Source organism: Dendropsophus ebraccatus, chromosome 6, assembly GCF_027789765.1.
Source record: "Dendropsophus ebraccatus isolate aDenEbr1 chromosome 6, aDenEbr1.pat, whole genome shotgun sequence".
Taxonomy (NCBI): Eukaryota; Metazoa; Chordata; class Amphibia; order Anura; family Hylidae; genus Dendropsophus; species Dendropsophus ebraccatus.
In genome coordinates, this window is record NC_091459.1 from 67,922,354 (window position 1) to 67,937,057 (window position 14,704).

Genomic DNA, 14,704 nt, shown 5'->3' on the forward strand with positions numbered 1-14,704 from the left:
CCTTGCCTGTTAGGGTCCCTTTACGCTGAAGGCCATATTACACCAAGCGATTATCGGCCGTTACGGACGATAAACGTCTCATGTAATAGAAGACAACGATCAGCCAACATGGACGATATCGGCTGATCATTGTCTTTCAACATGTTGAAACCTGAATGATCTAGATAGAAGCGATATGCTGCTGTCGCCCTGTGTAATTGGAGCGTCAGCAGCAGACTGCCGCTATCTTTTATAGGCTGCCCGGGCAGCCCTTCCCCCCACAGCCTCCCCACGCGGTTAATAGCGCCGGCAGCAAGCAGGAAATGAGGAGCAAGTGAGCGCTGCCCTGGCAGGTCGCTGCTAGTTTGCTCCTCTTAATCGCCCTGTGTAATAGGGGCTTTATACTTTTGTCGGATGTACTCGCTGCTTACAGGTCCGGCCCATGGTATAAAGTGTATAGGGCTCTCCTGCATGACCACCAACAGATGATGTTGGTGGAGATAAGGGTTGGGTGTCATCGAAAATCACTTTGCTTTGGGGAAGAAAAGCCACAGACAGAGTCCCATAGAGAACACAGGATTGCTTGGCCATGTTATACATTCCTGTGTATGGGAGGGGGGATCGACCCTCAGTTATTGAGGGTGTATTGGTACCTTCAGTGTATTTAAATATGGGACATTAGTACTTCTTGCTTTTTGAAAAACTAATAATCAGAAGGCTCATACATGCTCCTGCCCATGTTCCCTGTACTTAGTAGCTGCTATTTTACATTTCAGGCATCAACTGTTGAGCTGAAAAATCTTTGGGTTTCTCAAATTCGAAAAGTTTTGACTGGTCAGCTTGAAGCGTGCAGAGGTATTTGCGTTATTATTCTATGCATGTATATATCTAAAAGACAAGTGTGTCTGTACATTTTAGAATATCACGTGGGGTTCTGCACCCCTTACTTAAAATTGTAGCAATATTAGAAGTCCCCAAGGAATTACTAACTATATAAAAGCACAAGGCTGCAGAGAGTAGGGGATACTGCAATACATATACACACCTATAATATAACACACACCTCAGCTGCTGCAGCTTATTTAAACATTAATGGTGCATTCACACCTACAGGATCTGCAGCTGATTTTCTGCAGCAGATTTCATTTAAATAACTGAACACAGCATCAAATCTGCTGCAGATCCTGTAGGTGTGAACGCACCCTAAGAGGGAGTTTGCTGTCTACCGTTGATTGGTCTGTAACACACAGAAGGTTAGTAGCATCAGAAGTGTGTATTGTTGTTTTGCAGTAGCTGGAACACAAGTTTGTAATACATATTGTAGGTGCTATAGAACCAACTTCATAGGCAGGACTACTTGACTACAGTCAAACAGGAAATTTCCTTTATATTGCATCATCTTAGTCCTCTCTCATTGTACTTTGGTCTCTCTGTTTCTTAGGGTCCTGTTAGAATGAGATGGCGAGATCGAGATCAGCGCTCATTTACTGAGCCTATTAATTATTTAGCAAGTTGAAATTTGAGAAATTATAACCAGCAAGGAGGGGCATTAGCCCAGATGAACCTAGTCTCATAAAAAGAGCACCCGCTCACTTTTATGTGATAAAGCCCATTTTTAAACAAATGTGCCACTACCTTAAACAATTGCTGACCTATGATGAAAGTGTATATCTTAAAGGAGAAGTCTGGCCAAAATTTGTATTAAAGTATTGTATTGCCCCCAAAAGTTATACAAATTACCAATATACACTTATTACAGGAAATGGACATAAAGGGGGAGATTTATCAAAGGGTGTAAAATTTAGACTGGTGCAAACTACCCACAGCAACCAATCACAGCTCAGCTTACAGCTTTCAGCACTGCCTAAAGCTGAGCTGTGATTGGTTGCTGTGGGTAGTTTGCACCAGTCTAAATTTTACACCCTTTGATAAATCTCCCCCAAAGTGCTTTTTTCCCGAACTCACATGTGCTGGGCGCCAGCTTGTTTGAATTTACTGCTGCCCTGGGGACATCCAAGTAGGTCCCGCTGAGCGGGGTGGGGAGCAGGCACACAGGGGGAGGTGCCCCAGAGCTGAGGGAGAGCAGGGGCGGAGCTCTGGTCCAGTCACAATTGATGGGATCAGAGAAACCCCTTCTGAGCTGGCTGAAACACTATTGGTATTATTATTATTTTGTTTTATTATTTTCACTAATTCTACATTTTCAAGAGTCCAACATAATATCCACTTAATTAAATTTTTATAGAGGCAAGCCAGTTACATCAGAGGATAACAGAGAGTGTGTACCATGCCCCTATGAATTCATTCAGCAGCAGGTAAGATGCAATGTATTTGCCACATAATCTTTTCTTTCAGTTTGAGATTAAAGCTTGTTAATAAGACACAACCAAAGTCTTCCAGTAAAATAAAAGCATGCAAAACTTTTGATTTATATTAGTTAGGTTTTTCTTTACAGCACTGGCTGTTAACCATGTTTCTGAAACACACTGGAGAAAAAAACAGATTCCTTTTCCTGAGGGTAGGGATTAAATGTTCAAGCACCCGTGGTCCGGTACCTAGGGCAGCACCTTGCAGGGGGGCAGCACCAGGGAGCAGGGGAAAGAAAACAGCTTTTTTTTTTTTGTTATTGTAGTCTCCCACCTCCTGTTCAGACTTGCCAGTTGGGCCTTGGGGGAGGGGGGCGGGGATGTGGGAGTGGGCACAGGCGTGATTACAGAGTAAAGTGAGGGAGACTGGTATGGCAGTTTTATTCAGTCACAGTATGGCAGTATTTTTCAGGTCTGGTATATGCGGTGTTATCCAGTGACAGTATGGCGGTATTGGTTAGGTCTGGTATGGCAGTGTTAAATGTGACACATTTCATTACACATTTCCTTAAAAAAAAGAAAGAATTCCAATTTATTTTAGCACTATTTTCCCCATAATAGCATATCAGACAGCATAATGCTGGGCACTAGTACTGTGCCTCATTGACTTTTAAATTTAAAATCTGAAAAGGCAGTTGTACATTGCAGTCCCATTTGTAGTCATAGCAGTGCTTTTAACTTTACCTTTGAGATCTAGAAATCTCCAATGCGAGAGCCTTAAATCCACATACTGTAATGTAGAAGAAGAAATGGTACTAACTGCTATACACTTTGTAAAAAGTATTCAAAGGTTCTCTATTAACATAGGCTATTGACAGACACATTATAAGTCTGCAAGGTTTGATTGTAAGCTCTTCATAAAAGTACAGGCTTTTGGGAGTTACGTGTAAAGGCAGATGACTCAACTGACAATGTTCATGCTTTAGTCATTAGCTGAAAAAAAGCATTGAGTTATTTCTCATTAACACACAGTGATGGTTGTGATAAGACATAATGATGAGTGATAAGCATGATATATATATTAACATTTCTTAGATATGGCGGCATGCACAAATAACTTTTTCCTATTGCTATCGTTACTGTAATGATTATGACACTGTATTTCATTGAATTTTAGGGCCATCAGTATTTATTCTACTCATCCCACATTGTAATACAAATTTCTTGAACTTTAGTAACGATGAGCGAATTTACAGTAGGAAAGAAACGGATCTCTTTGTTAGCTCGGCAGTGGGCTTATCAGCCGGCTGCCTTTTAACTCAGTGCAGCTGAGAGAAGTTTGCCAGGACTGGATCCAGCTTTTCCCGACATCCGAGGAGGAACAGCATGAAGCGGCACTCATTTAAAAGAGAAGTCCGGTAAATAATTTTATTAAATAATTCTATTGCCCCCCCCAAAAGTTATACAAATCACCAATATACACTTACAGGAAATGCGTATAAAGTGTTTTTTTCCCTGCACTTACTACTCCATCAAGGCTTCACTTCCTGGATAACATAGTGATGTCACGACCTGACTCCCAGAGCTGTGCGGGCTGTGGCTGCTGGAGAGGATGATGGCAGAAGGATGCTCAGTGTCCCTCCAGTGCCCTGTGTCCCTCAGTGTCCTCCTGCCATCATCCTCTCCAGCAGCCACAGCCCGCATAGCTCTGGGAGTTGGGTCGTGACATCACAATTTTATCAAGGAAGTGAAGCCTTGATGCAGTAGTAAGTGCAGGGAAAAAAGCACTTTATAAGCATTTCCTGTAAGAAGTGTATATTGGAGATTTGTATAACTTTTGGGGGCAAATACAATACTTTAATAAAAAGTTTCACCGAACTTCTCCTTTAAAAGGCAGCCAGCTGATGAACCGACTGCCAAGCTAAAAAAGCAATCAGTGGTGGATTTGGCGATGGGCCGTGATGGAAAATCACTGTCTGACCCACAGCTCTCTGGCTGCAGCTTAACCTTCCCCTTAGAGAACATAAGAAAGTTTGGCCGTACTGAATGCTCCTGTGCATGGGAAGATGGGGGGAGGATGAGAAAGATTACTGTTTGCTAACAGTTATTAAAGAAATGGGCAGATGGAAACTACCAGTCTCTTTTTGTTTTAGCTTTCTTTATCCTAACTTTCCAAAAGCTATAATTGTTTTTAATTTTTATTGCTGTACAGTAACAGCAATATTTATATAGGGTTAGGTGCTTAAAAATATTGTTTTGCATTGTTATTCTATAACTTTTATTGGTACAATTTTGAGGGTAGGTACACATTTTTAATATAAATTTTGTAAAATATTTTTTGATCCACTTTACACAGATGACCTAACAATATATAGCAATTCTGGCATTAGGAACATTTTGTCAGTATTTACAATATGGGATAAACAGCTATATATTTTAGTGTTTTGGATTGTTCTGGATGAACATTATGTTTATTTTTTTAATCTGATAATTTTTTTATATAGGAAAGAGAGAAGAGGGTGTTTTAAATGTGTAATATTTTTTCCCACTTTCAAATAATTTTTATTACTTTTTTGTAGTGTACTGTCATTCTACCAATCTCTTATTATACCCTGTGGCAGCATATAATAAGAGTACTCATAGCAGGCCTGGAGGCCTTTACTAGCCCCCCAGCTGCAATGACAGCCCAATGTGACCTTGCAGTTGTGTCATTGGGGGAGACAATTAAGTGATAGAGAAGCTCAGCACCTTCGTCTTCTATCCTGCTATTGCTGTTTAGTGATCTCTGATTCTAGTGGGTGTCATCTCTAATACATGACCACCAAACAATGCATATGCAGCAGGCTTAGATGCTGAGGCTGCTCACTATTTCCCCAGAGCACTTTTACCATAAACGTACTAAAGGGCTAAAGTTCTAGATGGCCATGGTCTATTTAATAGCCTTGGTGTCTCATGTAGTCAATACATTTTTACATCCATTAATTATGCTGTTCTGTAGACTTAATTTCATTTTTGTTTGCTTCAAGAATAGATTAAAGTTAGAATGATTTATTGTTCTGTTCTGTTTTATTGGAAAAGGCCAAATAAAACATCATTAAACAATCAAAACAAAGCAGAATCAGCCAGCAATAATAACAAGAACAGAACATCAAGTCCAAGTGGGAGACAAACTAAAGGTAAGTGTTTCCAGTTACTTCTGAGTAATGTAACTTTAACATGATAAACACCAATAAACAAAAGTCCAAAATTGTTATAATTAGATTTTTTTTTTATTGTTTTTTTTCACAGTAACAATAGTTCAAATACATATTACAGTTTTATGTGAAAAGTGAAAAAAGTATCGTATTAAGTATGTAGATAAACCAAAATCATAAAAGTTGTGAAAAAGGGGTTGTTTGTTTCGAAACAAGGCAGAAGCTTGGTTGTTATGATGTTATGAAATTCTTTTATTCCCCCTAAAAATATATATATAAAAAAAAATATTTAAATTGTTTATTTGCAGTTGTGCAATTATCTTAATAGTAAACTAGACAAAAACATTCAAAACAATTACATTTTTAAGCAAATATGCTATATTTATAAAATATAATATAATTATTTTTTCGTTTCATAATAATTCACCACATCTTATAACCTCATATGCAATATGCAAATATAAAAAAACAGCCCTATAGAAGCACAAATTTCTATAGTACCATTTTTTTTTCTTTTATTTTACGCACATGGCGAATATTCTGTGACTGTGACATTTTGAAGCTAACAATAAAAATCACCTGTTTAGGATATGTTTGGGGCACATTCATTTATGCTGAATAAAACATAACTAAAGAAAAATACCTGACTGATGAGCAAAATTGTCATTAATCAGTAATAGTAGTACATTTTTCTATTCATCATCTCATTCATTCAAAAACATTGGTATTTCCACCACTAAAGACAGAGGAAGATCATTCATTTATTTATTTTTCCGTGGATTTTCCTGCAAATCAATTGGATAATGAATAGATGGAACTGATATAATCTCTGACATCTCTCATTTTAATTAAAGATGAGCGAACCGGGTTCGGGTTCGAGTCCATCCGAACCCGAACGATCAGCATTTGATTAGCAGTGGCTGCTGAAGTTGGATAAAGCTCTAAGGTTGTCTGGAAAACATGGATACAGCCAATGACTATATCCATGTTTTCCACATAGCCTTAGGGCTTTATCCAACTTCAGCAGCCCCCGCTAATCAAATGCCGAAAGTTCGGGTTCGGATGGACTCGAACCCGAACCCGGTTCGCTCATCTCTAATTTTAATCCATCATCCCTTTGGATTGGTTTAAAAAATATGGATGAGATGATGGATCCTGTTTGCACCACCATAGACACCAAGTGATGCAGATTGCTCAAAATTTTGTTTCTTGCTTGCTAAGTGGATTAAATTTGCCATTGGGGGCTGTGGACACCCCTGCACCTAATTTGCTACAATTTATGCCTGCTAGCAAGTGTAAATTGTAGTCTAAATTTACGCCAGCACCAAGCTGTGTAGATTTACAATAACACTGTACAAGGGAAAAATAGCACTGCCACATCTTGAATACACATTACCACTGCCTAATGACTGAAAATGCCCCTTTGGTAGGTAGCCACTGCCAGTAGGTAGATTGGTGCTCACTCGTATTTAGAGCTGCCCCCTAGTAGCTATGGTAGCTTATTTCTCATAGTAGGTAAAGTCCACCCAATAGCTAACCTGCCTCAAGTTGGTACAGGTGCCCCCAAGTACATAGATCTGGGTATACTTGCCACTTCAGTACATACAGTTGCTCCAGTTAGATATAGTTGTCCCCTTAGCACATAGAGCTGACTCCAATTTTGTATAGTTGCCCTCCAGTTATGTACAGTTGCCCCCTAGTTTTTAGAGCTCCCCCCAGGTAGGTAGTGCTGCCCCTGTACAGGCCATGATTGATGACTGATGTCACTGCACGCCTGCACACCTTCCAGCTCCTGGAGGAAAAGGAACACTACTTGACTGTCAGCATGTATTGACATGTATTCCATTTTACCTGTCACTGTTGCTGTCACTTACTTGGGACATTGAAAGCTGTGCATTGCTGATTCGGTAACACTCACAGCCGGCACCTGCTGACGGGATCAGTGATGCTGCGAACACCATGGGCTCATCTGCCACCTTCCCAGGGACCCTGCAATCTGCCATTTGAGGTCAGATTCTCATAGCAAATGGGGCCCTGTGAAGGGGGTGTAGTTGTATGAAAGTGGGCGCAGCAGTGGTGAATTAGAGGAAATGGGCCGGCTAGCCCTGGGGTTTTTCCATTAAGCCCCCAGAGCAATTGATCCTCGTTTACTTATTTACACCTTAGTTTAGCCGCTGATGCTTTTGTTCTATCTAGAGGTAAGCCATCTCCCGGGCAGTGGCATAAGGCTCTATTGCAGGGGGTGATTATCGTCAAAACAAGCTCTGTAAGAAGCCCAGCGATTAGCTGGTGAACAAGCAAATGATCAGGCACTTCTGACTTGTTTAGAAATTATTGCCCATCGGGCGCATATAGGGGATGTGCAGCCAACAGCTGATTAAAGTAAAAGGCCAAATGATTAATGATCCATGTAATAGGCTCAGTAAACAAGCTCTGAACAGTAAGATGGCCACTCGTTTACTGAAGCATCTAATACGGCCCTTATTCTTTCCCCCCCTAATAAAAATAAATACATACTCAGATGATGCGTGTTCACATGACGACTGTTGTTTGTGCACCTTGAGTCATCTCCTACTGTACTAGGTGGATGCTAAAAAGATAAAAGTAATTGGGTTTTAGTCATTGAAATTCTTTTTAATACACTGCAGATTAGGAAATGGAATTGAAGTGTGACCAAGAGGTTTGTTCTTCAGACAATGTTGAAGTACATTTATCACATGTATGACTACATTGTGAAAATGATTATGTATGCCTGTCATCTTGGTTCAGTCTGCTGTGTAAGATCTATGTAAGATATATGAGCGGAATGTACTCACTGAAGGAAGAAAAGAACACAGAAAGAAATTATATATTTATATACTTTAAATATAGCAAACGTTTTGTGATAGTGTATCCTATTTCTGGACCCGGTGGACAAGGTTGCAGTTTGAAAAAAAAAAAAAAAAGGAATTTATAATTTCTTGCACCAGCATGGAGTAGCAAAATTGTAATTTTTTTTTTTAATTTATTGCAAACTCTTTCCATAAATTTTTTGTGCAAAACAGTAAGGGTGAGTTTACACGGACATTGACTTCAGTGGGAGCTTTGGCACTGAACTGGGCTAAAAAGAACTTCTGAAAAAACTTCTTTTCATAGTGTTTCTCCCGCTCTCATTAAAATAAAGGCAGTGAGCAGGGGCATAACTAGAAATGGCTGGGCCCCATAGCAAACTTTTGATTGGGGCCCCCCCCCCCTTCCCGACTGACTACTAAGCCATCAAGTTTAGTCATAACTGCAAGGGCTTGTCAGGAGTGCTTGCAGTTAAAGGGATATTTGCAGAACCTGCGAGGCCCACTTGGCCACCTGATGCTGCAAATGATGACAGCTCAGGGGGCCCAGTGTATGGCAGGAGCAGGCAACAGAGCCCCCTGATGCGGTGGGCCCCATAGCAGCTGCTATGGCTGCTACAGTGGTAGTCAGGGCCGGGACAAAGAGTAGGCAGGGGTAGCCGATGGCCTAGGGCGCCAAACAGCAGGGGGCGCCACCAGGCCGAACCCGAAAGCAGCATGCAGAAGCTGATTACATCAGCCCCCTGCCGGGAGATACACAGGTCTGTGAGTCTTCTGCTGCTGCTCCACAGGGCGGGGGAGGGGCGGCCTCCTGCTGAAGACACTGCTCGGGCTGAGCTCCCTTTGCCAGGAGGCATCTGACCTGGTGCAGGAGGCCAGTATGGGGGAATGTGCAGCATTACACATCCCCTAGGCTCTGGGAGCTGCTCAGCTGTCGGGCCAGAGAGGAGGAGGTGAAGAATGGCAGCCTGCAGACACTGCACATGATGACCAGGAAGTGTCTGCCTGTGTTTTGTGTCCTGGGCCTCTCCTGTCAGCTGCTCATGGCTGCATCATTATCATCATCATCAGCAGCAGACCCCTCCATGACAGTCCCAGGACCGTGAGGAGAGAAAGTGCAAGCAACCTAGCTGAAAGGTAGCTGTTTTGTGCCTGTGTATGTGTACAGCAACAACAAGAGTGTGTGTGTGTGTGTGTATATATAAGTGTGTGTTGTGTATACATGAGTGTGTGTGTGTGTATATAAGTGTGTGTTGTGTATACATGAGTGTGTGTGTGTGTGTATATAAGTGTGTGTGTATACATAAAAGTGTGTGTGTGTATACATAAGTGTGTGTGTATACATAAGAGTGTGTGTGTGTGTGTGTGTGTACATAAGTGTGTGTGTGTGTGTATATAAGTGTGTGTGTGTATACATAAGAGTGTGTGTGTGTGTATATACATAAGAGTGCGTGTGTGTGTCACTCTGAGAGGTAGCTGTTTTGTGTCTGTGTGTCTGTGTGTATGTGTACATAAGAGTGAGTGTGTGTGTGTATACATAGGAGTGTGCGTGTGTATACATAAGAGTGTGCGTGTGTATTCATAAGAGTGTGTGTGTCACACTGAGGTGTAGCTGTTTTGTGTGTGTGTGTGTGTGTGTGTGTGTGTGTACATGTGTGAGTGTGTGTGTCACTTGGGAAGCTGTTTTGTGTCTGTGTGTGTGTGTGTTTACATGTGTGAGAGTGTGACTGTGTGTGTGTATACATAAGAGTGTGTGTGTGTGTGTGTATACATAAGAGTGTGTGTGTGTATACATAAGTGTATATACTGTACATAAATGTGTGTGTGTGTGTGTGTATATGCATAAATATATATACATAAAAATATATGCAACTGGGGGCAGCACACAGGGGATATATATATACAACTGGGGGCAACACACAGGGGATATATATACAACTGGGGGAAGCACACAGGGGATATATATACAACTTGGGAAGCAAACAGGGGGGTCTATATACTACTGGGGGAAGCAAACAGGGGATATATATACATATGGGGGGGGGCGCCATTTGCCTTCTCTGCCTAGGGCACCAAAATTCCTTGTCCCGGCCCTGGTGGTAGTTATGTCCCTGGCAGTGAGACAGGGCTTCTGCTGATCATATAAACACACCCAAAGGTTTTGCTGTAAGCATCTACAGGATTTGGTAATGTCAGAACGTGTAGTTGGATTTAAGAAAGGGTTGGACATAGTCAAGAGCTGAACATTTACAGGTTTTGGACTAACATCAATGGAACTAAATAAGCACAAAAACTAAAAGGAGTTGTCTGGCATTCAGCATTTTTTAATATATTGCTCCTGGTCTATATATAACAGTAAACATCCTATCGTTACCTCTCCACACTCTCCCGGTGTCCTTTTGTGGCATCTCTGGTGTCCCCTGCCGACTGAAGAGACTCCACTGCCGAGAAGAACTCATCTCAACTGGTGATTGGCTGAGCAGGCCCGAGATGAGTGTGTCTCAAAAGTGAAGCACCGCCAACACCAGAGGAGGTCACAGAGAAAGCGGAGACAGGTAAGGATAACATGTTTATTGTTTTATATGCACTAGCAGCAATACATTAAAATCTGCCGAACACCAGACAACCCCTTGACACCTTACTATTACATACTAAGGTCTTGATCCTTAATGTTCATCATTAAGTGAGGAATAAAGTATTCTATGGCACATTGGACTATGTCTAAGTGTGAGGCTACTTTTGCCTTTACATAGTCCAGTTGGGGTTGTAGTTGTGGTTTGTATGAAGACTATTGTAATCAACTACCTGTTGTTAAATGGCCTTTAAAATTAATACGAAAATGTAAAAAATGTTTTGTTTTGCCTTTTTTTTTAAACAATGTCTTATTAGCAGCAAAAGAGTATTTATACAGACCATACTGATATAGAATGACAAGATTACATGAGGAAAAGAAGGTTCAGCACAAAATTGATTTGAAGCAGTCCCAATGGTCCTGAGTATTTGCTAAGAAATCCAGAAGCTGTAATTTTCCCATTTCTCTTACAACCTTACACCCTGTACAGAGGATGATATAACATATAATCCATGCCAAAAGGGTATACGCAATGTGCCAGTATCTCATCTTTTTTAAATATGCACACACCAGGGTCAGTTTCACAGGAAGGTGGTTAACCTACCAGTTTAATTTCAGAATGAGGAAGGAAGCCAATGCAAGTTCAAGCAGAATGCACAGACTCACTTCTAGGCAACATGCTTTGCTGTCGTATAGGCTCTATGCTGTCGTATAGAGATGAGTGAACCTGCCTTAAGTTCGGGTTCGCACAAACCCAAATTATTTACATTTGAATCCTGCTGTCTGAGGAAGTTGAAGGCAGCCCAAGGACTGCCTGGAAAGCATGGATACAGCCTATGGCCTGGTTCGCTCATCTCTAGTGCAGAAGAGGTGCTTTCATTATTTTATTGCATTTTTTTTTTATAATAACTATGGTTCAAAACTAAAGACATTTTTTTGCATTCCATGGTCTCTAACAGATCAACCATTCATTTTTAATATTTAACTTTTGATGGGAATTTTTTTACACAAATAAAAAGTGAGAGTCATCACCATCCAACTTTTCCCTTGTGTGCTTGCTGGTTATCCCAACTAACCTCACTCCCCTCCAGCTTTACTGCTTTCCCTCTCCCTCTTTCCTAGCTGATAATCCTGCCAGTCATAACCTTGAGCGCTCAGCGCTTGCTAGAAAGAGGTTCACATTGCAGGGCCTTTCGAACCGCAGGACTCCACCCAAAGGTAACCTGAGCATTTGCACTTTGTGGTGTTTGTCCTCCACAAGCTCATGAATTTGTTTCATCAGCATTCACTTTTCATCTTCTTGTCCTGTCACTGTGTATGTCCAAGTCACTAATCAAGTATGCACAATACATACTATGACATAACCATAATAATGTATGTATATTTGCAAGTATGTCTATGACTCTACTTTTATTCACAGCAGAGCTACTTAGGACTATGTGATAAGGCTACTTTCTGTGGGTGACAGACAGTATGAGCCCTATAAAGGTCACAATAAGTGGTTGTCACCCAGCATCTGTTACCTGACCAGGACACAAAGTAATTAGAAAAAGCTTCAAAAACATAAAAAAACAGATATCTTGGGAGTATTTCCTAGTGTCATTTACATTAGTAAAATTTTCTATCATGTACCTTATTGTGACATGTAGGTTTCTAAAATAATTTTACCTGCTTTGCACTAGGATGACCTTATTGATGGGAAAACAATGCTACAAGGGTGTAACACAGACATCATATTGTAGTTACCAAATGTGTTTATTTTTTATACTATATCCAAGAAAAATGGCTGTACATACCTAAGTATAACCAGCAGGTTAAAATGTGCAGGTGATGCCTAGATGAAACACTGTAGAGATTTCATGCTACCTTCACAGAATTTGCTACCACTGAATCTTTTTACATATGATTATGAAACAATGCAGTTTGTTTACAGAAATAACCCTCAGGATATGTTCACATGCAGTAAAATAAAAGCAAAGAAAGACATCAGTTTTTCTTGTCTAATAATGTCCTACATTAAAATCTATGGAAAAACAGCTGCCTGTGCACACATTGTACAAAATGTTTGTTTTTATAGTGTGTGCAAAGACAGACATTTTTTCCTAGACTTTAATGTAGAACATTATTAGCATAGTTGCCAACAGTGTCAGTTTTGCTGGGACTGTCCCGATTCTGAGGACACAGCCCCGGCAAAACCATGTCCTAGGTATATCCCAGGAAGCTCCACCCCCTTCACGAGAAGCCCCGCCCTCTGTGTGGACGAGTGGCATCACTTGCAGAGCAGGGAGAAGAGTCGCTGGGGACAAGAGGAACCATACAGGTGAGTTAAGTATAACTTTTTTCGTTTTAAATACAGATTAAGGGGTTAGTGGTATGATGATGAAGGGACAGGAGGATGCTGAAGGGGTAGTGGTATAAGGATGAAGGGACAGGAGGATGAAGGGGTAGTAGTATGATGATGTAGGGGCTGGAGGATAATGAAGGGTGTAGTAATATAATGATGGAGGGGCAGGAGGATGAAGGGGATAGTAGTATGATGATAATGATGATTATGATGAAGGGGCAGGAGGATGGAGGGGTAGAAGTATGATGATGGAGGGGCAGGAGAATGAAATTGGTAGTATGATGATGAAGGGGGGAGTAGTATGATGATGGAGGGGCAGGAGGGTGAAGGGGGTAGTAGTATGATTATGGAGGGGCAGGAGGATGAAGAGGGTAGTAGTATGATGATATGGGGTGCAGCTACATCAAATGGGCATAAAAAACTACCAGTATATACAGTCAGTCAGTAGAGTGTTATCTCTGGTCCACAGCCTGCTCTGAGTTGGGTGTGTAATATACTGGGGACCTGACACTGGGCTGTGTAATATACCGGGGATCTGACACTGGGGTGTGTAATATACTGGGGAACTGATATTGGGGTGTGTAATATACTGGGGACCTGATACTGGGGTGTGTAATGCTTCTATTGGGTTGTTCTGACTGGAAAATTCTAACTGGAAATTTTTGAAAAAAGAAAAAAAAACTCTGGTGACAAGCCACACCCACTGATTCCTCACCCAAAATAAGCCACAACCCTTTTTGTCAACACTAAAGGGCCCCTGGAAAAAAATTTCAAATGTTGGCAACTATGTATTAGATAAAAAAAAAATACAATTTTTTTTATTTACCACCATATTTTGCTTTTACTGTGTGCAAACCTAGAGGGAGATTTATCAAACTGGTGTAAAGTAGAACTGGCTCAGATTCGACTTTTAATTCTTCACAGATTCTTTGAAAAGTGAAAGGTGGAATCTGATTGGTTGCTAGGGGCAACTGAGCCAGTTTCACTTAATACCATGTTTGATAAATCTCCCCCCTAGTCTTAAAGTGAATATCCCCTTTTTTATCATTATGGTAATTTTAGGTCCACAGTTCTGCTTTGGTTTATTTTTTTTTTAAAGTAGATTTAACCTTTATGGAATTATCCGAAGATTATAAGTGGATCTTACTGCTGGGATTGTAGCCAATCATAAGAACAGAGGTGCCTTGCCCTTTAAGTTAATGAATAGGCAGCAGGCATGCTCAACCACATTTCCTTACTATAGGACTGACAAAGGTTGTCAAGTGCTGTATATAACTATCTCTGGAACTGTCTGTAGATAGGTGATGATTAGGAATGAGTGAACCTCGAGCATGCTTGGGTTCGTCCAAACCCAAAATCTCGGCAATTTATTACCATAGCTGAAGAAGTTGGATGCAGCCATAGGCTATGTTCACACGTATATTTTCGCAAAACCACGGCCATTGTACAACGGCCATGATTATTACAAAAATATACATAAC

General features: G+C 40.9%; 1 protein-coding gene across 8 annotated transcripts in view; it reads left to right on the forward strand.

Annotated features, from left to right (window-relative positions):
• MCF2L2 (MCF.2 cell line derived transforming sequence-like 2) overlaps nucleotides 1–14,704 on the forward strand; it is a 304,091-nt gene that overhangs the window by 269,728 nt on the left and 19,659 nt on the right. For 7 of the 8 annotated variants that reach the window (XM_069975109.1, XM_069975111.1, XM_069975106.1 and 4 more), the window contains 3 exons: nucleotides 756–834; nucleotides 2,225–2,294; nucleotides 5,364–5,461. In XM_069975109.1, the coding sequence (XP_069831210.1) occupies nucleotides 756–834; nucleotides 2,225–2,294; nucleotides 5,364–5,461 (247 nt within the window). Of the gene's footprint in view, nucleotides 1–755; nucleotides 835–2,224; nucleotides 2,295–5,363; nucleotides 5,462–12,001; nucleotides 12,098–14,704 lie in introns of all 8 variants that reach the window. The other variant, XM_069975114.1, reaches the window with a different exon arrangement.